At 37.3% G+C, this 22,753-nt stretch overlaps 1 protein-coding gene across 2 annotated transcripts in view; it reads right to left on the bottom strand.

Annotated features, from left to right (window-relative positions):
* The window catches only part of ARHGAP21 (Rho GTPase activating protein 21), a 125,060-nt gene that overhangs the window by 20,062 nt on the left and 82,245 nt on the right, over positions 1–22,753 (bottom strand). For both annotated transcript variants that reach the window (XM_075492649.1, XM_075492648.1), the window contains exons 6-7: positions 21,965–22,019; positions 9,966–11,904 (exon numbers count right to left, since the gene is read on the bottom strand). In XM_075492649.1, the coding sequence (XP_075348764.1) occupies positions 9,966–11,904; positions 21,965–22,019 (1,994 nt within the window). The remainder of the gene's footprint in view (positions 1–9,965; positions 11,905–21,964; positions 22,020–22,753) is intronic.

The following is a 22,753-nucleotide window of genomic DNA, read 5'->3' as shown; positions in this document are numbered from 1 at the left end:
AGATCTGTGTCATACCCTACTATGCTGCTACAATAGATTTTTATCATGATTAATATAATATTTAACGTCTTTGTTTATACCTGAATCTTCTGGAACAGTCCTTCAGGATTACACATGAAGGTTTGAAAGTTAACAGCCTGAACACTTGAACACAAAGAGGGGCACATTTTGAAAACTTTAAATAGTTTTTAAAAGAATCACAGAATTATTCAGGTGGGAGTGAACCTCAGAAGGTCCCCTAGCCCAACCTCCTCCTCTGGGCAGGGTTAGCACTGAATTCAGACCACATTGCTCAGGGCTTCTGTCCAACAAGTGCCAAATGGAGGGGAATGATCTCCTCCCTCAATATCCTGGCTATGCTCTTATTGATGCAGACCAGTATGGTGTTAGTCTTCATCACCATCAAGGTGCCGGTAACACTGCAGGAGGTTAGCCTATTCCAGGAGCAGGACCTTAGCATTTGTCCCTGAATTTCAAGAGGTTCCTATCAGACCATCCCTCTAGGCTAAGTCCTTTAAAATACGCCTTTGCACGTATTGACTGCACTCCCTAGTTTGGTGTTGTCTGTGAACTTGATGAGTGTATTCCATTTCCTCTCTAGGTCACCAATAAAGGTATTAAAGATGGACCCTGAAAAATGCCACTTGTAACCAGCCTCCTGGTAGAACTTAAACCCTTAGCCACTGCCCTTTACACCTGACCATCCAGTTTTCCTACGTATCCAGCTGCACACCCATCTAGACTATGGCACAAGGATGGTGTCGCAGAAAAGGTGAAAAGCTTTGCTTAAGTCAAGGTTGGTGACCCCCTTGTGTTCTCTCATTCACAGATCTAGTCATCTCATTATAAAAGGCAATCACATTGGTCAACCACTATTTACCCTTGGTAAATCCATGCTAGCTACTCCCAGTCATGTTCACCTTCATGTGCCTAGAAATAAGTTCCAAGAGGACCAACTCCATGGTTTTCCTAAGGACTGAGATAAGGCCGACTGACTGACTTCCCTGGATTGTCCTTCTCATCCTTTTTCAAGATGGGTGCACAATTTGGTTTTTTTCCAGTTAATGGGGACCTCTCCCAGTCCTCATGATCCTTCAAAGATGATAGACAGTATCTCTGCAATGACAGCAGCCAACTCTCTCAGCATCTTCAGATGCATTTCATTGGGTCAGATGGACGTGTATGGATTGAGCTGCACTGAAGCCATCTTGAGTTCCCTGTTTATCCAAGTTGGTTATGATTGTGGGTTTTGTTTGTTCAGGTTTGTTGGTCTGTTTTGTCTTTTGGTGGTTTTGTTTGTTTTTGTAAGGAAATGGTTTATTTAACTGAATCATAACATATAAACGCAGACAGCAAATTCACAGACTAACTTTAGTCGGGAGAGGCTAACGATCAGGGATGCTTGGGCTATCATTAACAGAGAAAGGTGATTTCTCCCACCAACCCCTAGGGATTCAGATTGCCAGATCTTTCTTCACTGGTAACAAAGTCACTGGAAAAAACTAGCTTCCCAAGGCTAAAGTCATCTTTCATATATATTCCCCTTTGGACATGGCAGTCTTGCCAGCAGTATCTCAACATCTCAAAAGACTGTAAGAAGGAATTGTATTATTTACTAAGTGTACTGCAGACCGTATTACCATTTAAAACACTAATTAGGCATTTCAGCTTAAACAGACAATGTGAATATGAGGCTACAAACCTTAATTCAACAAGTATGTATTTTATCAAAGACTATTCATGATCTGATTTAAAGATTCAAATCATAAAAATTTAATAGCTGGGCAGTAACACACACTTAAAACAGCTTTAAATTGCTTTTCATGTGAAGAATGTTGAGACTGTGCACCCCCAGACACAAAAAAATCACTCAACTTATAATTTTCCAAACTGCATACATTGAAGAGGATAACTCTACTTTAATATTATTGGCTTTCTGAAAACCATATCCAATTCTTGGATTAGGTATGTGTTTAAAGATGCCCCTGTAGTACTTAATGCAATTTTGGTTACTCATAGATCTTGTGGAATTGTAACAGCGATCGCTCTTTGTAAAAAGCTCAGCCTTCTGCAGAAGGCTACAGGGAGGTAACTCATACTGCTTTCTGTCTCCGAAGCAAAGGGCTAAAAGAGTAATTAAAAACATTATCTTCATTCAACAGAGGCACAGATGTGAAGGTTTCTATATACTGAGATGGTATCTACCTGACAGCTGTTACAATAAGTACTTTAACCATTGCCTCTCTATTTCTTCAATAATTCTCTCAAACAACAGTTATGGCTTTTGGGGTTTAATTTAAGAATGAACCTTACATGGCAAGTTCCTTTGCTTACGGCAGAAAAGAAAGCACAAAACTATCAAGCACCCATTAGAAGAATAAGAGGGGAAAAAAAAAAAATAATCTTTTCCTTACTGAAGGACAGACAGGACATGCCAGTGACATGAATGGACCCTGCAGCAAGACTGGCTTGAGGCACTCCCTCACTTCCAGCCCTTTGTCAACAACCATTTTGCATGCCGCATCCTTGGCCTATCCAAGCACTCCACAGTACATGCTACCACGACAGGCTCTGCACCATCACAATGCACAACACTACCTTGCTCCGCAGTATTCTTCTTAAATACAGTACGTGAAAGCTTTAAAATCTTGTCCTACGTCTAATACCTCCTCTGTGCCTCTCAGTTTAGGTTTGCTGCAGCTTGCTATAGGCAGCACTTCCCTTATGGTACAGCCACGTGGACCAGATCTCCATTCCTTCACCTCAGCAGCAGGCAGGACACGAGGGGTCAAGCAAAGGCTGCTGAGGCACAGGCACAAGTGGAGCAAGGGAGAGCAGAGCAGGGGGACAAAGGCCAGAAGGAAGAGGCACCAGTGAGAAGAATGCAGGAAGAAAGGAGAGGGTGGACAGGATACTGAAGGTAGGAAGAGGATCTTCATCCACACACAGGCAAGGAAGTTAAAAAAGGTCTATCTCCAAGAAACCTCAGAAGAAGCTGAATTTAAGGTAAACACAGACATACTAATATAGACCATTTTTCTTAAAAGCCTATCAGGAAGACAATCAAATAAAAAGACCGTGTATGCAATTTCACCTGCATAGTGAGAAGGACAGAAATAACCAGTAAAACAAAAATGGATTTTTCAAATCAAAAATAAACTATAAGGAACTAACCCTGCTATCACACAAGATAGCACAAAGGACTAATAAATATCCCACAGCAATAACTTTTTGTTACAGATCTTGAAGTACAAGCTGCTGCATCTTATACTTCAACCTGCAAGGCTAAAAGTTCCAATAATTAGAGACTTCCAAGCCTAAAACACATGATTTGGAAAGAAGATACACTATTGCCTGAAGTCATCATGACCCCCTACCTCATTTTTCAAAAAAGAACTTCTAAAAAGCTTCTTTTTGTTTGTTAGTTTTTAAGTACTGACAGCACTGATGATCTTTACGAAGAACTTCTTAATGTTTCTACTTTACGTAATTATCTTCTTGTAGCCAAAAGAATAGAATGGAAACATGTCCGCATGCTGAGCACATTCATTTCTGTAAGCCACAGAAACACAGGACGAACAAGCCTCCTGAATCATCAAATCCAGTCCTCTGTTAACACGCTCATGTAAATAATATGTTTGTTATACTGACTGAGCTTCACACAAACAGCAAAAGAATTCCAAAGGTTTTTCTTCATGTGAGACTATTCTGAAAACCTTCTATAACAGTCTGTTGCTTATTTCAGTGTGAAACAAATGTATAACTATCTTTCTATACACAGTAATACAAAGCAATTCTAAAGTTTCCTGTTCACAGTATTACCTCGTCACATAAAAAAAGTACAATTCTCAATATATATTTTTTTTTGGCCAAGAACCCTCATAGCATTCCTTTATTACCTGTAATTATTATTTTAAGTTATAATGATATACTAAGGATGATTTATGCTTTGAAAATATTACCCATTACCAAACAAATCTGATGCTTCTACTCAATTAAAACTCTTCTACACGTTATGAATTATTGACTTCAAATTTTAAGTTTTAATTTAAAAAAGGATTTTTGAGTTACAGAAGCATTTAAACGGTATTTAAAACACTAATTTGTAATTTTGTGTTTTGGCTGCTATACTTCAGAATACCACAATGGTTTAAAAATTGTTCTTTGGATAAGGAACACTGAAATTTTCAGCCTGGAGCAATAGCAATTTGGCAGGCCACCCTGTAAAACCCTGAAAAAAAAAAAATAGAAGACTGATGCTTATCTTAGAAACACTGATGACATGTTAAAAGCTGTGCCAATGCTATCGCTAAAATAATGGAAGCAACAGTCCCTCAAAAATGAACATCTGTCAGCTCTAATTTCTATTGCAGTTACATTTATATTTTCATAGTCTGGAATAGCTAGGCAGTAACTTGTACAAAAAAAAAATCACAATGGCTGAAGATTTTCACATTCTCTTGACTGCTAACAGTTTTTGCCAAAATTAAAGTTTCCTTAAAACATGCCATATCAACCATCTGTACTCAGCCACGATTTGCCCTTAAGGTATCCACACGTTTTTGGGTTGACAAGCCAGAAGCTTGAGGTTTTGAATTTCTTTCCGTCTGATGCTTATCTCTTCTCATGAGGAGAAAACAGAATGCGTACATTCTTTCAATTATTTCTTTATTGCACGTACGAGTATTTCTGATTGTCTCCCCTAACCTTTCTCTATTCCTACCATCATAACCCTTTTCATAGTGTGTTGTGCAAATGTATCAATTTATTTTCTAGTTTCAAGAACATAATGGCATTCAGTATGCGTGTATTCACATGGTCATCTTCTGTACCAGAGCCGAAGCAGCCTGCAGAGAGAGGCATAAAGATGTAGGGGGAGGAGAGGAAAGGTATGGCATTTGTTTCACTAAAAAAAGGCAGTAAGCTCATTACATTTTCAAAAAAAAAGTACCCGGAGTTATGTACATGACTTATCATTTAAAGGTAGGTACTGATAGGGTAAACTCTATACACCGCTACTTCCAGCATTAGAGAAGAATGCCATCACATGTACAATAAAGATGCCTGAAAAATTTAACTAATGCTGGGTGTTTTGGAATGTTTCACCACCTAACTCCTTAGTTAATTTACTTCAAAAAAATAAAGAAGTATTTGGTAACAACAACAACAAAAAAAGAATTAGAAAGAAGGTTGGACAGAATTCACTGGAAGCCAGATAAATTTATCCTGTCTGTTAATCAACAAGTACCCAAATACTTTTATTATGACAGAAGTTTGTAGAAAAATAGATATTGGAACACAATAAAAAACCACAAAACTTTGTTTCTGAAAACTAGCATGAAGATCAGCTCTTAAAGCAAAGTGAAAAGCAGAGTCTGCCAATTACTAGCACAGAAATCACTATGGTGGTTTGCCTGCGCTAAGGGTAGAAGCAATAGACAGATAAAACCACGAGTGGCATGGAAACATGTAAAGGGTGAATCAAGATGAGCAGTCTGCTGGTCACTTACAACACTTGTATCAGAAATTCAGCCACCAGGAGACAGGTTTTAAAAAAACCCACACACTCAAAAAGATGGGGGGGGGGGGGGGGGGGGGGGGGGGGGGATATAGAAATACCATGTAGTTAAAGCTGTGAAACTCATGGCAAATCTTTATTTAAGGGTACACCAAAATTTTATTGCAGTACAAAAGAGAATGGAGAAATTTATGGAGCACTTAAAATCACATTTGGCTCAGGAATGTTGTAAAGCGCTAATGGTTGGAGAATAGAAAGTACCAACATTAAGAATCGTATATCCTTGTCCTGTTCTTACACCTTTCCTTAGGTATCAATTTCAGCCAGAGAGAGGACATTCATCTAATTTTTACAACACTTTGGTGTTATCAAAGTCTGGTCAAATATTTTTATCTGGCTAATTTTCTCTCAGTTATTCACAAATTAATAGTGGAATGAAGTGACCTAAAATTTTTCTAGGGTAAGGATGTACTAGATATTTTCAAAAATGGGGCCACACCTCTGAGGAAAAGTCTTCGTACTTATCTGATGCTACTGCATGCCTAAAAGAAAAGCTCTATAATTTATTTAGGCTAAGTATTTTAAAACATATCAATTTAAAATTAATTTTCATGTGACAACCCAATGCAAAGTTGGAAAGAACATTCATCCAGAAATAATGGCCAAAGCACTAAACTGCACTGGCAGCTAGACATACTGCAATCAGGTTAAGTATTGAAACAGTTTCTCCATTTCACTCGTATGGGTAGTTCATTCAACTCAATCTGGGAGTTGGATTATCCTTTTTTTAATTGCTTTCTACCCTACAATAAATGGTGTAAGAAGAAAAAAAAAAATAGTTTCAAGCAGGCTGCAGATCTCAGACATGCACACTAGACATCTATGTCTAAGAAATGTACTAAAATAATTATAGTCTGAATCAATCCTTTCTCACCAGTTAGAAAAATGTTAAGTAGTGTTCTAATTTCCATGCCATTGCAGGTTAACACATCCCAAATTACCCAGTAAATCAGAAATTTATCATTTGCTGTTCTCTGTTAGAGAAATTGTGTACAAATTACAAGTCTGAAAAAACCATACATTAAACACCACAATTGCTAATATAGTCACTGATAGAGAATGATATTTTTACTAGTCTTGAGAACAGGTGAGACTGGGATAAATGGAGTAACCTTTCATGAGACTAACTGGTACAGTTTGAAACAACAGAGAGCATTTCAAGAACAGAGCCTTTCTAGGGACCTGAAATAGAAACAGCAGCTTTCCAAGCTAACCACAATATCCTGCAATTTAGTAGCACATGAAAGTACTAAAGCCTGTAGTATTGGGGTATGTTTTTCTGTAAAACCAGCAGCTTCCTCATCCCCCAAGAACATCTGCTTACCTGAAGAAGAGTTTTAGCAAGCAGTAGCTTGCCTACTTTTTTCAAATAAATCCATTTCTCCTATAAAAGCCATTACATCTACCTACTAGGTTTGCTCTGAACAGATCTCTCATTTCTACTAGCAAATGCAAACCAAAATTTAATCTCCCTGCTTCAGAACAGCCTTTTGTGAAAAGGACTAGTGTCAAAAGGCAGTTCTTCAGTAACCCACCATAGTCCCTGCAAGAAACTGCTGTAAGCAAGCTCAGTGGAAACTCTGCTTGGATTTCTGTTTGTGGCGCAGGGCACTGCTACTTTCAAAGAGATACTCTAGTACCAACTTGATGTGTTATTCTCAAGAGCAGGTTAGTCACAAAATACTGCTGCAGAAGCCAACTGTTCCTGGCTGAATTTCTACCAAAATATGGTCTGGCCATGCCTACTACTTTTAATGAGCAGAAAGTGATAATAAACACACCACGAAGTATTTAAAATGGCAATAATATTTAACCTTGGAAGATATTTATTCCCCCGAAATTTACATTTTTACACTACTCCAAAGATCTACTGTACAAATAACTTCAGTAAGTGCATTTATTAAATGAACCATATCTAATAAAACCTAATACTGCAAAAAACAATGATGTTGATGTAAACATAAGGGAAGCAGAGAGGTTGCCAACACCAAGGTACATCTTTCTTCAAAGTAACATCCTTCTCAATCATCAGACAGAAGGGGGGGGGGGGGGGGGGGGGGGGGCAAACCAAAACACAAACCAGAAAAATCCAAGTGATTTTCCTTCAGAAGAGTTAAATAGCCTTTAACTGAGTTTCAAAGTAGATCTAGGTTTTATCTGCCTGATTAAGTAAGGCTTTTAACAAGTGAACCTGTAATTAGGTATAATAATAGTGGAACAAGCAAAGTTAGAATCACGCATATTAATTCCAACTTCAGAAAATGCCCACTCTTAATGGTGTTTGAAGCTCTTCATATTCAGAGGGGGCTATTGGTTATTTCATCTTCAATGTGTACTGGAGCTGTGGTGGAAATTTTCCACAGCACCTGTACCGGCACAACAATTTCTTGCTAGGAAGACAGCCACAAGAACTGTGTTGGCTCAGACCATGTCCACGCTCTAGCAGCACCACTTTTTAATATTTCTGGAGTATTCAGGGAGGTTTCAGTCCATGAGGCTAAGAAGCTCATACGAATTCACACAATCCCATGTGGTATTATGCCAAGAGGCTGCAATGGAGAGTTACAACTTTGTTTCTTCTGAACTGGTCAGCTGCTACCAGAATGCAGTACAATTGCCATGTTTAAGGCTTCTTTGAACTTTAATCATCACATTTCTCTAAAATCTGGAAGCAAGCCACGTGAGTAAGTTCATGGCAAATCTTCGTCAAAATCAAGATAGGAGATTGTGTAGAAAAGGTTGGGCTTGATTTTGACAATCTTGATCTGACTTTTACAACATTAAATTGTACGGGATTAGAATACTCCCAGCAAGCACTCCTAAGTGAGTACAAATACCGCAACAAAACTTCAATCAAGTGCTCAACGTTGATTTTAGGCATAGTATTAAAAAATGCTGCACAAAGACCAGTTACATGCCTTACAAACTTGTACTAACCCTTAAAGAAAGATGGACAGGGTCTGAAGAAGACTCTACAATTACACTGGATACTGATGCATCCAGTAATCAAAAAAAATGTATATAACTCCCATTCAAAAAGGAAAACCCAATATAAAAACCATCTGCTAGCTAAGAAAGCATTTTTGTTACACCTTAACAAAATTCTGTCAAAAAAATCAGAATTATTATACCTTTTGTATGACTTCCATTCTTCGATGCACACAAAGCTTCTTTGCTATTTTTGGTTATTTAAACTAGTAGCAGATATTATAGATAATTTTAGGGGAAAAATCACTGCTGCAGATCCACAATAGAAGACAATTGTGCTAAGAATGTATCTGTAACTCCCTTAACCTAATCTGTAAAAAACTAAAGAGTATTAAGAAGAGTTGTTTTTCACACATGAGTTTGAGAGTCAAAATTCATATTTTCTAAATACATCTTATACTAAATTCAAGAACACACAGCCAGGTACAAATCAACCCGTGCAGAAAAAGGTCCACAGACATCTAGACTCCAAAGGATTAAACCAGCCACAACAAAAGAAAATCCAACTCAACAACAGCGGGGCAAAGATGACACGGGCATTGACTACTTGAGTAGAACAGAAATGCTCTGCCACTGAAACTCTCTTCAGCAGATGACTCCAGTTCCTCACATATCCAAAACTGGATTTGTAATTATTTTTTCTCCTACTTACAATCTTTCCATGAGTTCCTCTTTTCTTCCAAATTATCTCAAAAGTGCTCAGCCCCCTTCCTAAAAGCTCCCTGTAATTCCAACCCTATTTGCGTCACAGCCCACAGGCAAAACTTTGTGCCTTCTCGCATTCTGCTTCTACAAACCCTTTAATTCATACCCACATTAGCATCTTTACTTGCAAATTCACTTAATTTTATTGCTATCCTTCCACCTGAAACAGCCTTCCTCTATCCCTTATCTGTCTCAGAAAGCTTTCACCTCACTTATTCAGCTGACAAACTTTTTTTCACAAATCACCCTTATGTGGATTTGCATCCATATTCTCTCTTTACTGGATTCCAAATACATTTTATACTAGACAAGTAAAAATATTTTGAAAGGTGCCACAAATGCTAGTTGGCCATATACATAACATCAGAGCATTATGTGGAGTGATAACCAGACACAGTTATATAATGTAGACTTCTCCAGGGGCTTAAGGAAAATTCTAGAAAAATATTAAATCACTGTAGACTTTTTTTTTTTTACCCTGATCCTCCAGGACTCCAAACAAAACAGAACATTTTTTTCTCTCCACTGAAGAATATTTTCAGTTCTACCAACCTAATATTACTCTAGATGAGAAAAGAGCCCCCACGTACATCAAATTCAGGGTTTACAGGAACAGCAGTCAGCTACCCAGCATAGTGTTCTCCATCTTTTGCAGAGAAAAGCATTTGATGTACACTGGAATAGTTTAACTCACCAATAAATGGAATAGAAGCCAGGGAGTCACCAGGTGGGCTGGAACCTGATGCTTTCCTTTCTTCTATTCTTTTTATGTGGACTTCTCTCCGAGCATCATTAGGTAACCAACAGGTAGTATCCGAGGCTGCCTCTTGGTCATTTACAGCAAGAATGTAGGACTGATGCCTCAAAGGCTGTGGAGTTTGGTGGCCAGAAGGTGATTTGTCCCGCATGACCACTGTGTCTTTGTCATTTTCCTGAACATCCGTTTGCAGAATTTCAGGCTCATGGACTTCTTCCCTTTCGAGATCATGAATCTTTTGTCTGATGGAACCATCTACTTTGTCAGAGGTAGTTGAACTCTCACTTGTTGGCTGAATAAGTTTGGCAGAAGCTGGAGACAGAGAGGAGGGCTGGATTGTTTTGCCAGTTTCTGTTTTGTGATCTGGGGCACCTTCCACTCGAATCCTTAACTGTTGGTTTAATAGACCACTCTGATGCAAGTGATTTACTGTTCTTTGGTCTTTGCTAGCAATAGCATCCAGGCCCTGGTTAAGGGGAAATGATGGTTTTGCTGCATAGGGAGCAGAGTTCTTCAAAGAGCTACTTTTAGAACTTCTGGCTGGTGTGAGAGACAGTCTCTCTTGTGAAACAGTTGTGGGTTTTGAAATTCCCCCAGGTGTTTGCAAATCTCGAGAAGGCTGTAACATCTTTATATCCGGTGGAACTTTCTGAAAATGAGAACCAGACAGAGAAGTTCTACTACCTGTTCTCCTGTTGTCTGAAATATAAGCACTCGGAGCCATAGAAAAATTTTGACCTCGAAGGGACATATGAAATGCATGCTGTCTAGATCTCTCATAAATACCTCGCCGATCATCTTGTTCGGTAAACCCTGTCCACTTGTAAGTCTTTCTCCTATCTCCATTAGCATCTGCAATCAGATTCTCAGAATGGAAGTTTTCTAGCGCTTCACCCTGTTTGCTGAGATAATCCCATGACCGAGCCCTGTGATTCCTAGCATTAACTGAAGGTGAAGTTAGAGTATCTTGCGAAGCACTTCGTGGCCACTCTTTCATCAACACGGGATCTTCAAGTCTTTCCTGGGATACACTTCTCTGCCGGATCTGAACAGACTGCGGAACCCTGTCATGAGAGGTGCTCCTGCGCCGTACCTGTGAAGCAGTGCGATTTGGCACCACTTGATTATAATCAGTTGTATTCTGAGAAGCTGCTCTTAAACTATCTAACCTTTCCTGTATTGTTCGGGAGCCATACATGTGCATGCGCCTATTATCAATGTACTCTTTGTAAGTTTTGTAGGTCTTCCAGTCTATGTGCTGGTGGGACGTTGGAGAACTGTAATGATTAGTAGAGTCTGTAGCTTGAGCAGGAGGTCTAGTGCTTGGGATTCCTTCTGGACACACTACATAATTTGAAGCTTTACTTAGTGTTCCAGTTGGATCAACTGGCCTAGTTATTGGAGTCTGGGGAAGTACAATGGCAGTGGACACTGAAGAAGATGGTGACGTGGTCCGTGCTTTTAGACTGGTTTGATCTTTTAAGCTATATCTTACTTCTTCTGTCCTGTGTGATGGACCAGCATGATTATTTCTACAAGATGGCAAATCTACAGCCTTCTCAGAAGGCACAATAACAGTCCTTACAGTTTCATTGCAAACACACACAGCTGTATTTGATTTTGCAATGTCTGTTGGTGATGGAGGCACTTGTATTTCCATTCTGTAGGCCCTCTCTGGCTGTGTCAATGCCCGTACTTGTCTACTGACTTGCTGTTTCCCCAGTGAGAAGTCAGAAGATAGCTTGTCACCAGCTTGTGCCATAACAGAAGCTGTGGATGCCAGGCGTGGATAACATATTGGCGGTGGTTCAGGTATGTTGTGGGCGTTACCACTGTAGGCTTCATTGCCTTTCAGGTAGGCATCTTGGGAATACGCCTGTGGAGAAACGATTAAGTGAGTATTCAGTAGTGAGGAAGATGGAAAAGTTCACCATCTAGCATTTGCATGATCAAGCTTCAAGAGAGGGATCACAAGTACAAAATTCACACTACCTTTTAGATAAAATGTTAGTTAAAAAGATAAAAATAGCATTCCATCCCCTTAGTGAGCAGAAACAGAACAAGCAAAATAGTTATACACATTCCCTCCCTCAAAAATTAAAAAAACTGAACTGATGACCAATTCTAGGAAATACTGCAGGCAGGGCACTGAGGCAGGTTTCCCAAAATCCACGAGCACAAAACACAGTTTTCCCCCACCCGCCCCCCTTGATTTTTCTTTCTATCATGATGCTTCACACATTTTTCCTGTTTGAACTTTGCTGGAAATGAGAATTTCACAGCAATCGACAGGTTAAAATGCTGCATAATAAATTCAACTAGCACTAGAAAATTCTCTATTCATTTAGTGTATAAAAGCACTCTGTTCACTTAATGTAGTATATATGAAAAGTACACACAAATATACATACACACTCCTCTAAGATGTCTTCTACATAAAAGCTACTGTTCCTAAACATAAAATGAATAAATTGAAGCAGTAACATCTTTGTTGTGAGCCAACACCCTATAAGTCATCTTACATTTTACGGGAGACAGCCAATACATGGCACAAATCTTACTGCAAAAATATTAATGATATGTAACATTTTTAACTTCAAGGTACAAACAGTATGAAAATTCATACATACCCACTACTGTCCACACATTATTACAACACAAACTAAAATCTCAAATTAATTTCCTTAGTGCATTTATTTGCACCTTTATGTTTAAGAGCCTGACTCTGAAGAAAAAATGGTTATATTACACTTAGTATGTTTCTGTAGCCTTTTAGAAAAGCAGCATTTATCATTGTGAAATTAACAGAATATTCAAAATAATAAATCAATGAGAAGCATACAGCATACTTAAACAATATCCTATTATTGAAAAACTTTAGCATGACTTCGTTCAGTTTAAACATAATGAAATAAAGAGCCAACACAGAGCCTGCCAATGCAACAGAAGATTAAAATGATTTCTCAGGGCTTTTACACGCTTAGGCGTGGTATCATATCACAGCATTTCCTGTCCAAATCATAACATGCTCAATTCCAGAATATCAATGTGCCCTGTCTTAACACTAGACAGGTTATGAAAGCCCAAGTGCAGCCATAAAATTAACAGAGAGCAAAGTACAGAGGAGGGCGAGGCATTTACAATACTGCTGCAATGTTACACCGAGCATTAGTGAAGTGCAAAATATTAAAGCACACCGAGAGAAAACCGACCAAATAACACAGGCACAAACCACAAATTAAGAGATTAGCATTATGAAGAAAATTCAGCTCAGACTATCTAGCTCATTTCCAAACTTGCTGTTTCATATTCTTGCTTCTCACAAACCATTAAGAAAAACATGCCTTACAAAACCATCAGCGAAATGGCTACTGTACATTTCTTACCAGTGCTGTGACATCCTTTGTAAACTGCAGCTGGCAGAAAACAGGAAAACATAGTAAAAGCTGCTTACAGATGTAAAGACAGAATTATGTTGTCATATTGATGTTGGATACAGCAAGCTAAAAATACAGCTACACTGATTTCACTGGAAGGTACCAACAGAGGTAAAGGGCAGCAGAGCATAAAAAATAACTTCACCCTCCTTGTGAGCATGTCCATCTCAGGCTTTTATCTGCTCCTCGCATTTATCCTCTACCCTTACAGAAAGCAAAATACATTTGTGCCATTTTGCCTCGGTGCATCCCTACAGCTGCCTGCAGAGAGCTCTAGCTCTATGCAACAAGACTTCCCTTCCACTACAGCCACATTACTGTCTCTCATTTCCCCCGGGCTGCTACCATCCCTGCTTCCTGGTGACGAAACAACAGCTTTATTATGCATTTAAAACAGCACACCCCTTCCCCACATACATCTGAACATGACCACAAGCTGTCAGCTGACTGCAGCTGCTTTCATGCTGTACATCTGAAATTAGAGGAATGATGCTGCAGAAACACTCTATTCATGTGATTTGTATTTTTTTTTTCTTCCTCCACTCATAGTAAAAAAATCAAGCCAGGTTTCCACTGGCATATTTAATGGAGGAAAGGAACATACAAAGATAAGTATTTCTAAATCTTTAAATAAATGGATATTTAAGATCTTGACAGGCTGTAAGAATAAATTAAAACAAAAATTGGAAAAGATGCTGAAGACCCAGAAAACAGATAGAGCAAGAGACTACTGGCATGCAAGACAAACAAAATCAATCATCTCCCTCCAATCAGAAAACAATTATTACATTATACAGCTAATAAAACAGTTCAAAATCTGGGATACATGTTACACTAATATAAAATACACTGTGTTTATGCTTTTGTAAAACATGCCCATGACAAACAATGCTTCATTGACTTTGACAGCAGAAAGGCTAAATTCCAAAACTAGTGTGATCTGATCATAGCTGAAGACTACAAATGAGTGTAAAAATCAGTTCTCAGCTCTTAACAAAATTTATCACAGATATTAAAACCTCTTCTTCAAAAGACAGCATTCTTGCAGGGTCCAAAATGAGATCAGCTAGGCTTTCTCCCCCTTCCCCCCAATAAAGAGGATGTTTCCATGATTGCAGGTATATCCAGACAGACAGACTGCCAGTTCTCAGTAAGACAGAGTTCCTGGAAAAAAGGTTTTGATGATGGAAAGTGTAGTTCTCCTTTCAACCCCATTCCACCCACTTCCCAAGAAATCACTGAAACAAAGCTGAACTTTCTTCCAAGAAAGAAATTTATAAATAGGGGCTGTGACATTTCCACAACAGAATATTAAATACCTTTGTTTCATAATACTGATTAAGGGCCTACAGAGATATATTGCAACTTACAAAGAAATGCATGCATCCATTCCAAATAATGTCACGCTGAACTACTCATTATTAGTCTTTTTACTATGAAATATTTTAATTGCTTTAACCAGAAGGTGATGGTTAAATTTTTAGAAGAGGCTTAGAGACTAAAAAATGTGAAGTACACCAATATACTTATTAGCATTCTTACACTATTTTCATACTTAACATATTTTGCAACTATATAGAAAACACAGTTTGAATATTACTCTCTTCTCCCTTTAGTTTCTCAGATGATATAGTATTTGGAAATACTAACTTAATCTCTAAGTGACTGCAACAGAGGATATAGTCATAAAAAAGCCATTAGGGTATGACTTAAGTCTTTAAAAAGCCTTAAAAATAAAAAAGGCATTCCAAATAAAAAAAAGTTTGGGTTTTGGTGTTTTTTTTTTTTTTTTTTTTTTTTTTTTTTTTTTTTTTAATATCCAGATCAGTGATGTTCCTGATTCAGACACCAGCCAAGCCACTCGAATTCCTACAGGAGCTGGGTACTCAGCAGTTATTCAGAAGTTCCAACATAATTAAAAAAAAAAAAAAAAAAAAAAAAAAAATCAGTCTTGATGTTTTATGAGCTCTTTCCCACCTTCTCAAAACAACGGCAGTTATGGAAAGCTTACCATACAAATACAACAATTTAGAGTGACATTAACAGCTTTGATGGGTAACAGCTCTGCAACAATTACTAGAAGAAAACTGCTGCGCTTACAGTAAGAACTCAGTGTGTTTCCGGTTATTTGGTAGAATTTCTTCCCCACCTTACAATCTGGCTTTGTTTGCAACAAGTTTGCAAACTCCTATGGCATAGAATTAACTTCTTACTGTGAATTTGTATAACCATTAGCACATTAAGGGTTTAACTGGTAAGGTAATACATTCATGCAGTACAATACGCAAAATAAATTTTAAGCAAATAAAGCATTCTACAAGATATTTTATTAACCCTCAAATTCAGCTGAAGGGTTTTGCTCTCACTTTTTCCCATGATTTTATGCCACTTGATGTTAGAATAATGACAGCCAATGTACAAGGATTCCTTAGTAAGAATCATGGTGAAACACCGTACTTTCAAGAGCTTGAGCCAACCATGTCCTACACCCCTTAGTCCAAATCCACAAAAGCATGTAGGCATATGCTTCACTGAGGATGGGTATGCTTCACTACGCTTCACTAAAGGATGAATAATAACACTGATTTCAACCAAACTACTTGCAAAATTGGAGATAAGCAATTCAATGAATCAGAAGCTAATATGCCCAGCACCTTGCAAGACTGAGCTTGAGGCATTCTTCCTTCTTTCTCCAACCAGTTTGGTTTCAGATTGTTTTTCCTTACTAATGAATTCTTCTCTTCCCCAGTCCTAAATCCTGACATTTAGCGTAAGTACAGGAACTGCACACCAGAACAGGTTTTCAGCTGTCTTAAAAGGAAACATTTTCCAGTGATAGCTTGCTCTGGCAAGAGTGTCAGTAATACAGCTCAAGTGGTTTCATTTTACTCTGAGACGCCCAAACACTATGGTCAGGTAACATTATTTGAAAAAAAAAAAAAAAAAAAAAGGGAAAAAAAAAAAGAAACACCAAACACAAAAAAACTGCACACCCTTTCTTCCCAATGGCAGTGAAATTTTAGTATACAAAATTTAATGCCTTAAGCCCAAGAAATTTAATTTCCAAATACAAGCTGTGCAAGAGACTTTCTTGTAAATATTGTAAATTAAGGTGAGGAGAATTTATGCAAATGGTATTTTCCTAACATATGCAATGTTAGATACCAAAGCTTAAGTCTTTTCTTCCAGGTCACTATGTCTTCACACCACACCTCTCCTTCCACTGTACCTGCTGCCAGAGCTTTAATGTTAACCTCTGTGCACATTAGTAACTGCGTCAGTACAAAATCTGAAAGTAAACAAATGCTCCAAGACTCTGGACTAAATACAGCTACTTATGAAAACATCACTATTTATTAAAAGGAAAGCAAATGAAAATATTTCACAGTTTGCCAATGAAACAGCCATGTTGTTCCATTATGTTTGATGCAACTGAATGGTCTCAGGAAAAGAAAAAAAAAAAGACAATATTGTTAAAGTTGGCTGTAGGCAGACCTGTAGTCAAGAGGCATGAGGTTACTGGGGCATATAAAACTCTAGAATAAATTTCCTTATGCAAGTTACTTTTCTTTTTCTTATTTTTTAATACAGGTGTATTACTGGCAATTTCAGGTACTACAAAGCCTTCAGAGCTGCCAAATTCCACAAAAATTGTACGCATCAGAAATGACAAAGCAGCAAACTCTTCTTTTCTGCCCAGATCTCCCAATATACTGAAAACTTCCATATCGCCTGACTAGAAAGAGGAAAAAAAAGAAAAGATATGCTTCAATTGACTTTCACTCGCTTTCCTGGTCATTCCCATCTAGGATTTTTCTGTTCCCCTACTGCCTATGACAAGAGAAACATTTCTGTTCCAACGTGGTCAACTTTCAGTTAGCAATATGCAGTTTCAACGGTCTGTAATTTTAAGGAACAATTAAGATGTAAATTAAAAGATATGCAAGAGGGAACTAAACATATCAAAAACATATAGTAGTAAAAGGCCCCCTTTTATTTTTACATTTACCATTATTCACCGAATGCATGAAACTACAGAGATCTTTCTGGAACATTAAGGCGTGTTTTCAACAGATTTGTATGCTAGTAAAATTTAATGGTGACAACACCTAGAACTAGAAGTAAGCTGCTATCTTTTGGGGCAATTCCTATGAGGAAATTATTTTTTAAAACGTACTCAAAATGAAACTGCTGGAGGTAGGATAAAAGTTAAGAAAGATGAACTTTTGAGTGGGTAGTGAGGGAAGTGCCAGAAAACAAAAGATGAAGAGTTAGCATAACTTACCTATAGCATGTGTGTTTATATACACATACACAAAGCAGATACACATATTTAGGAATTAATATCTACATATATTTACATATAATAAACGCTATATATGAACATTAACATGCTACATTACAAATAACCTTCCAAATGAACAGCTCCAATGTAGGTCATATTAAAGATGCAATTTTTAACAGTGATATTTTCAAGTGCCTGATACTTAAAAATTCAGTGACTTGTAAGCTATATTCTTCTTTACATACACAAAGAATGATTAGCAAACAAGCAAATTCCAACATGAACATACTTTGAAAAAATGGTCCAAAAATCCTGCATACTAAGGACACCCTAACACATATACATTAGACACTACGAGGTCTATTGACAAGAGTTATAAGACGACTGACCTGTAAGCGGGCTTAGCAATTTCCTCTCTCAAGGGAGCACCTTTACATTCAGTATTTTCTGTGTACCACAAAAAGCTTTTGAGCAACTGAAAGGTGTCACAATTTGAACAACTTTTTAGTATTAAATTTGTTATCCAAAGGGTACAAACAAGCAACAATTCCATTAAATACGCTTGAGAAAAGAAACTATTTGTAGTCGACCTAAATGTGCCTTCCCATTCATATGAAATCAGTGGTACTAAAAGCTACAAGATGCCAATCTGTCCAAAAAGGTTGAGAATACTACAGAAATTGTATATAGATACATCAAATTTGAAACACTGAGAGTATAATAATAATCCTCCTCCTCCTCCTCATAGTCTCAAAATGGTTATACCTACAAATGTTTCAAAATTATCAAAAGATATTATTTTAAGTAAACTAATCTCAAATTTGAGGAGGAGCATGAAAAAAACCCAACACATTTGTAGTTGTCAAGAGTTCAAGTTTTTGTCATGGACAGAGATGTTTTAAATATCCTTTCCCCCATCCCCAAAGTGACATTTCCAAGATCATGCCAGTGAACAAACACGACTGACACCGACTTCACTAATGGCAGATTTTCACATGTAATTCCCTTCTAAGGACTGTGCACACACCACAGAAGGCTATGACCTGTGGATTAGACCACTTTATTGTTGCTATTGATGAATGGATTTAAAGCCCTGTTTTCAGGAAATTCAATATACCAAGAGGTTCACAGACATATATGGATATTTCTGAAGATGAAACTCAAGGTTTAGAAATGGCAAACTAAGGATAGAAACAAGCAACCGTGCTCGTTACGTAGTTAACCTAGCAATCATTCATCACCACATAGAGTAGACTGCCAAGTACTATAAAACTTACCACAACCAGCATAATTCCTGAATATAATGAACTATTTCATCCTCATTGCACTAGACAAACCTTTCTTTAGCTCCTACTACAATATCCAGTAGTGCTTTGAGTTTTTCTATTTTTACAGCATACCAGTATTTAACACCAACAGTTTACAAGTGATACCATCTGAAGATATTAACAGTGAAATTTATGACATATGTCAAAGAAAACAACTAAGTTCTTTAACATACTATAACAACTTAAATAACACAACTTCAGTGACAGAAGTATACGCTTTTCCTCTATCAATAAGGGCACTGTACCTTACCATTTATTGTTTGCTTTGCACTTATACTGACACTACCACTACAGAGATTATTGTTATCACTTACTTATATGAGCTGTGCTTCATTCGGGAACAAGAATTCGCTCCAAGGTTTATATTTTATTTAGACATAAGATTTCCACAAAAGCTAGTACAGCATTAATCACAAAGATAAAAATAGAAAAACAAAACAAAGTATGCAGTTTCACACCCAAAACCAAAAAGTTACTGTCTTGTCATGTGGACATGTGGAAAAGAATAACAGTCTATGTTGTTACTCTGAAAATATTTTAAACATGAGTGTTCAGCTTTGAGCAAAGTTCTTTACCAAATCTTGTCATAAGAACAGTAGATCCTAACATCTAAAGGCTGAAGATTAAAAATCACCATCTTCTGAGGAATTGCATACATTTTTCATTACAATGGTACACTGTGTCTCAAAAAACTGCTAATTGTTATTTTAAAAGTGATGAGATTTTTTTCCTTCTCTGAGGTGGTCTGAAAGGGAGAAAACTACAGGCCATAACTGATGAATTCTGTTGTATGAATGCAATTCATTGCTATCATCTGTATCTTCACATGTTGCAACTCTGCTATCAAAGATTGACACGTGAAAACATATATACTAAAATACAGACCGTGACAGAACCTCATGAACAAACTGCAGCTATCAGAAGCCTTTCCCAGTACGCCATAGAGTACACGCAATGCTCAGTCTTGCAGACTACAGAAAACATCTGTCTCGTCATAGCTTTCCTCTGGCAGATGCTATGTGGAACTGATAGTGCTCAAGACAAGTCTACTTCTACCCAAACAAATGCATCATAGCAAACAGGAGCATCAACTCCTCCATGTTGTATCTTAATCATGTATCAACCCAACCCAACAGCAAACAAACAACTGTCAGAAGGAACTCATACAAGCTACAGAGGCAACACAAAGCATTTTTTGCAAAATGACGACTCCACCTCTTAAACCTAATCCTCTATCTTCAAGACAAGCCTGGAATACAAAATTCACAACTCTACCACCTTACAACTCAAAAGAAACTTTTTTTTAACGACACCTGGAAATTACTCCCACGCATATCTCCATTTTTTTTCTAGAACTCCCATAGGAGTTTTTTCTAGAACTCCTCAATATCCTCCAAGAGAATGACCTTATTTTCTTTTCACTAATATCCTTCTCTAGCTCAAAGGCAAGGTCTTTCTTTCTTCCTCTGCCCCGATTATCTCACTTGTGGACATAAAAAGTTAAATTCTAATCAATTATTTTTCATCTATACTTCACCTGAAGCTTGCACTTCGTATTTCATCAGTAGAGGGTGCCCAAGAGCTTCTTGCCCAGCCAAATGCAAAGGTTTAACTTTAAACCTACAATCTTGCCTTGCCCAGATCCTTAGATTGTTATGGCTACAAGACTGCATTAGATGCATATGGCCATTCAGATGTTTTAAAAGTTAGAACTATTCCTGCACTTCTACATGTTCACAGTTCCAATTAAAAAAAAAGAAAAAAAAAAAAAAAAAAACACAAAAACAAAACCCAAAACAAAACCAATGCCCCGCAAAACAACCCAGCTTTTCCCTCCCACTTACTCATGCAATCAAAACTCACCCCCTGCCCCCAACATTTCCTGTACCGGATTACTGAAATATTTATTAATCAAATGTTCTCAAAATATCACTTCTATTCTAATAATCTTGGCTTGTTGGCCTAACTGGCTGAGTTCCTATACTAGCCTCCATCTTCACCTTCAGCTCAAAACAGACTTTCTTTGTTTTTTATCTTTACCCATTAATTTGTCCTTCAATAGTGGAAAATAGCTACTGAAACCCACAGGTTTTTCTTAACTGTTAAAGTGTTACTAATTCTGTGTGAATTAGAAAATACAGTTTTCCAACTACTAATCAGAATGTCTACCCGGCTTGTTGTCTTCTCCTTTCCTCTACTTCCAATTAAAAATAAACTAGAGCATATCAATACATTAGGTGTTTTTCTAGTTCTTCACAATATGCACTTACACATCATATTTTATTCACAGCTCTTTTGGACTTAGAGACACTAAATGGGAGACAGATTATCTCACTATATATCCAGGATCCCAGTTCAAATTGAGAACATATAAGCACTACTGTAACAAAATATTTACAGCAATTACAATAAAAAAATTGGTGATAACCTTCAGCATATTCATCACCTTGCTTCTTTCCTGGAAATCCACTGATAATTAGTGAGTTATTAACAAAAGCTGATTTTAAGCACCATATGCTATTTTCTAATTCAAATTTAGTAATGATTCCTAACTTCTTTAGAATTAGACAACCTACTTAAAGAACACAATCCATTTCATAAATTCTAACATAAGGAAACTAATCCAAAATATAAAAAAATACAAACACTATTTTAAGATTTTTAATAGGATGCTAGAAATATGTGAAGAAGGTATTCTCCCCTATATTTGGATTCCTCAGAAATTTCAGGGATGGCAAGCAAGTAGGAAAATATCTAAAGAGTGACAGAGAGATAAATGTTAACTCTAATTATTTGCTGGTAGCACAGTTCAAAGACTTTGTAACCAACAGCAAGACATTTTTCTTTAGTCAACGTACTGTCTGAATATAAGCTTCATAAACATACCAATTGAAGGATGTCCTCGTCTTTTGGCATAACACTAAGCTCCAATATGCTGTCACTGAAAGAAATAGAAAAAAAACCACCATACATGAAGTTTTGGAAAACATTTTCAATTCTTGTTACAAAGATGATCCATTAACTTCCGTAGACCAAAACCATTCAAAAACTCCCACACTCAGCTATTCTGTCAAATTACTTGACACAACAGAAACAAACACTGATTTCCATTAGAGACTTAGCAAATAAGAGCAGAACAGAAATCTGACTGAAGAGTACATCTGTGTTGTCAGCAAACCCAGTGTATTAAGCCAACACACTGTCTTTGTCAGTTTTGTTTCTTTTTTTTTTTTTTCTTCTCAAGTCCTAAGGTACATTAGGTGTTTAGAGCTTCTCAGACAAAACAAGGTGGCAAATCTGTAAACACAAGTTAAAACTTCTCTCTTTCTTCCATTTAAAACCGAAGTCTGTTAGCACTCTAGAACTGCTGGGGAAATGTCAAACATCATGTGAAAAGTGGGGTAATAGCTAGGCAAGCACTGACTTACACCTTTCTGCTCCAATCACCTCCTAGCAGAATCAACTCAAACATATTTAGTCAGTCAGATGACATCTGAAATACGGATGAAACACACTTGCTATTTGTAAGTGCTGAGTTTGTCAGTCTGAATTGCTGAAACCAAAAGCAGCAGCAGCATAAAGATCCAGGAATCCAGACAGTTCAATCAATATAAATTTAAATACAAGCAATATCAGGGCACCAAATGTACAATGCATCAGTTATCCAGAGTCACA

The sequence above is a fragment of the Mycteria americana genome, chromosome 2 (assembly GCF_035582795.1).
Source record: "Mycteria americana isolate JAX WOST 10 ecotype Jacksonville Zoo and Gardens chromosome 2, USCA_MyAme_1.0, whole genome shotgun sequence".
Classification (NCBI taxonomy): Eukaryota; Metazoa; Chordata; class Aves; order Ciconiiformes; family Ciconiidae; genus Mycteria; species Mycteria americana.
This window is presented reverse-complemented; position numbering and strand designations above follow the sequence as displayed.